At 38.2% G+C, this 4,283-nt stretch overlaps 1 protein-coding gene across 1 annotated transcript; it reads left to right on the plus strand.

Moving 5' to 3' along the window:
* The first annotated feature begins 790 nt into the window (after positions 1 to 790).
* On the plus strand, positions 791 to 1,297 carry LOC145240191 (uncharacterized). The gene has a single exon (XM_080103777.1). The coding sequence runs from the start codon at positions 791 to 793 to the stop codon at positions 1,295 to 1,297; it is 507 nt and encodes a 168-aa protein (XP_079959903.1).
* Positions 1,298 to 4,283: the final 2,986 nt, after the last annotated feature.

The following is a 4,283-nucleotide window of genomic DNA, read 5'->3' on the forward strand; positions in this document are numbered from 1 at the left end:
AAACTCAATTTACCGACCAGGGGCAACTAAAGGAAAAACACATACCTTCTACTGGTGCTAGAAAATTCACATTGGCAAGCAAACATACCTGACAATGATCTCCGTATATGCAGTAACGATGGCAAATGACCCGGAGACTAAAGAAGTTTTCTATCTGAGATTCATTCAGCTGACAAACTCATTGTATTCGGTGACTTCAATGCTTGAGAGGGAAAAGATTATGCAGCATGACCACTAACAATGGGTAAATTTGAAAAAGGAAAAATTAACTCGAATGGTCCGAACACGGACTTGCTAAAACAAACACGTTCTTTGCATCCTTGAAAGAAGTGTACGGACCACAGGTGCCTGCTTGGACCCTGTGAAGAGCATTGATGACAGTGTGTTCCATAGGGAGATACACGATAATGGAGAGATGGAAGGAACACTTCAAACTTTTGTTGAGCCCAGAAACACGCGCTGAAGATGGAGCTGATAACATACTTCAAATGCGAATTAGACACCAAATGGATGATTTACCAACAGCAGATGAACTTGACATGGTCACAAAGAGGACACAGAACGGGAAGGCTGCAGGACCAAACAACATATTACCAGAAGTGTTGATGCATGGTGGAGCAGAACCCTGAGAACTCAATTGCTACAACTTTTCCACATCTGGTCATCAACAGCAGAAGTTCCCCAGGATTTCAAAGATGCCAATATTGTGAAAGTGTGAAAGAGAAAAGAGGACAGGGTGGAAGGCGGAAACCACAGAGGAATCGCCCTTCTATCTGGTGGTGGGAAGATTATGTCCCAAATCCTACAGTATCGACTACAGGTCTTGGCTGAAGACATTCTACCGGAGAGCCAATGTGGATTCAGGGCCAACAGATCCACAAAAGATATGATCTTTGTCCTCCGCAAATTGCAGGAAAAGTCCATTGAACAACGTCAACCTCAACCTCTCATTGTCAGTTTTGTAGATTTTAGCAAGGCCTTCGACACAGTTGATAGAGACATGCTTTGGAAGTTACTGAGACGCAATGGTTGCCCACAGACCTGCACAAGAGTGCTGCGCAGTTTCTTTGATGTCATGACTGCTTGCGTTTGCAGGGGCGACAGATGCTCAGACTCCTTTACAATTGGGCAGCGCGTCAAGCAAGGCTGTGTCCTCGCGCCAACTCCGTTTACCATCTTCCTTGCTGCTGTCCGGAATAGCATGCTTGAAGACCTCGGTGATCTCTACATCCGAACCAGAAGTCATGATGATCTTTTCAACCTCAGACGCTTGAGAGCAAAAACAAGGACACATTAATTAGTGATCTTCTCTTTGCTGATGATTCAGCACTTGTGACCCCCCAAGCAATGCAAGATTTAGTGACGGCATTTGCTTAGGCATCCAATAAATTTGACTAACAATCAACATCAAAAAGAATGAAGTTTTGATTCAAGACACCCGTGATACACAGATTAACCCCAGAGAAGTATTCCTGGATGGTACCGTATTGGCGGAAGTTGAACAGTTTACCTACCTGACCAGTACCATTACGAACATTGGAAAAATCGATGAAGAACTGTCAAAACGGAACCTATCGGCTGCATCAGGGTTCGGAAAATTGAGGAATCAGATTAAAGATCAAGATGGAAGTGTACAGAACTATTGTCCCACAATCACTCCTGCACAGCTCTGAAACCTGGACGCCACTTCAAGAGATGAAACCTGATACAACAAAGTCACATCCGTCATCTAATGGGTATCTTTTTGAAATACCATGTATCGAATTTTGAAGTACAAAAAAAGGCGAAAATGCCCAGTGCTGAGAAAATATTCATAATAAACCAACTGAGATGGGCAGGAAATATCACACGCATGTCAGACAACAGCCTACCAAAATCAGTTTTCTTTGGTGAGCTCAAAGAAGGTACACGACACCTAGGCGTATCGATACTGCACTATAAAAACGTGATCAAGAGACATTTGAAAAACACAAATCAACTTAACCACTGGAGAAGAAAACCTGAAGATCGTATAGTTTTTAGAAGTGTGGTATCAAGCGCAGCCGATGCCATCAGAGATACCAGCATTGCTGCTTGGGAAGAAAAAAGCGCGACGACGTGCGCCATTACCTGGATTTCCTGCCATCAGGTGTCACGTCTGCGGCCATTGTTTCAGAGCTCCTATTGGACTGACATCGCATCTTCGACACGGATACTAACCGACTTCCGCGCCATTGTCTAAATTGACGGACTGCCCGAGAGAGAGAGAGAGAGAGAGAGAGAGAGAGAGAGAGAGAGAGAGAGATTATATATATATAATATATACAATATAAAATTTATATAATATGTATATAAGATAATATATATATATATATGTATATATAATATAATATATATATATAATATGTATATAATATATATATCAATATATATTATATGCCCTGAATATTTTACCAATTATATTTTTGTTTCATAAATCTGGTATTACGTCTTCTTGTTTGGACAAATTAAAAGTTGAAAATGGATTAAAATCACTTAAGTTAAAGGGAAAAATACATTAAACAGATGCAAGAAAACGGACAGCAAAAATTTAATTGAAAAGTGTAATTTTGTGAAGGTATTATTCAATCTGAAATCGAATATAAAATAAGAATTACTATCCAAATTGAATATAATTTGCATTTATGCAAAAGAAGAACCGGAGGAGAAAAAACCTGGAATCAAAAATAGGAATGAATATCCTGTAATAAAAACAAAAAGATTGTATTTGAAATGAAAAATCTATACGTAAACCAAATGAATATGCTCGTTTAGGCAATGCAAAAAAATGTGTTTCCCCTTGTGATACACTGTATGCTAAATTGAATAGGCGCACAGAACTGTGTAATAATATTCTGGTACTATTTAAGTGCATAACATCTTAGGATTTTACGGTTTCTGTTAGACTGACGGAGCATAGAAAATAACTGATTTCTCATTAAACAAAGAGTAAGTCTAAGAAAATGACATTTTGTATATGTATTCAAGGAGAACTTTAGCATATTAATTTTAGGGGAAATTAAACTGGAATTAATATATTTTAATTAAGTCATCAGTGTTTCTCGAAGTTTGGGAAATATAGCGTTGTTTTTAACGTTTTAATCTATCTATTTATCTTTAAAGGTGAACGTGTCTGTGTATCTGTGTATCTGTGTGTATGTGTGTCTGTGTACATTTCCCTATGAAATAATTCTGTCAATTTTTAATCTTCAGACTCGAAATTTGATATACAGGGTACTGAGATTTGGAAAAAATCGATGTGATCGGTTTTTGGCCAGGAAGTTCGCTGTTAAGGGGTCAAAGTTCAACGATTTGACCTTTGAGAACTCTACCAAACACTTCCGACAATTTTGGGTCTACGCACTTGAAATTTATTTACTTGATATAGGTTCCTTGGACATGTATCTAACTTAATCACTTGATTTGAGCCCAAAACAATAAATTTCAACGGGTCATAATAGGGGTCAAATTTAAAAAAAAAATTGACCTCTGCAGTCTCTTCCAAATTACTCAGACAATTTCTGGTCTAAATATTTGAAATTTTACATAAAGGGTATTCAGAGATAGGGCAAGCTTTTTCATCAGTTTTGGTCGAAAATGTTTAGTTACCAATATATAAATGTATGTATGTATCTGTTTGCATGTCTGCCTTAAACTTTCAATAGGGACGACGGATTTTATCAAGATCAATATCATTTTAAAGTTCGACCTTTCATATGACAAATATCGAAAAATTGGCTAAAATCATTAATATCTTCCCCTTTAACTAGCCACTTTTCTACAGGGGGGTCATTTTTTCGCCGATATTTTTGAAAGTTATGATCTCCTTTAGATTGTCTAGCCTTAATTTTAAAAAAATGTGGCTTCCGATTTGGCGGTGGTCGTAACAGCATAAACGTTAGGTTTTACCCCGTTCTTTTCTCCTTTGCGGTACAGGTTCGAGCCTGCCTTCCTACTACCACATTTTTTTTGCTCAACATACACCACCAAACACAACGCCGGGCACCCATGCTGGTATATCTGTAAAAGTGAACGTGTATCTGTGTGTCTGTATGTCTGTGTGTACATTTCCTTATGCAATAACGCTGTCAATTTTTAGCCTATAGACTCGACATATGATATACAAGGTACTGAGATTTGCAAAAATCTATGTGATCGGTTTTCGGTCAGAAATTGCGCTGTTAAGGGGTCAAAGTTCAATGATATAATGTTTGGGAATTCTACCAAACTCCTCCGACAAGTTGGGGTCAAAATACTTGAAATTT

The sequence above is a fragment of the Euprymna scolopes genome, chromosome 19 (genome assembly GCF_053919585.1).
Source record: "Euprymna scolopes isolate OS-2025 chromosome 19, ASM5391958v1, whole genome shotgun sequence".
Taxonomy (NCBI): Eukaryota; Metazoa; Mollusca; class Cephalopoda; order Sepiida; family Sepiolidae; genus Euprymna; species Euprymna scolopes.

What these genes read in the sequence shown, in the direction of transcription:
- LOC145240191 (XM_080103777.1), top strand. Translation starts at nt 791, where the DNA reads ATGTCCCAAATCCTACAGTATCGACTACAGGTCTTGGCTGAAGACATT.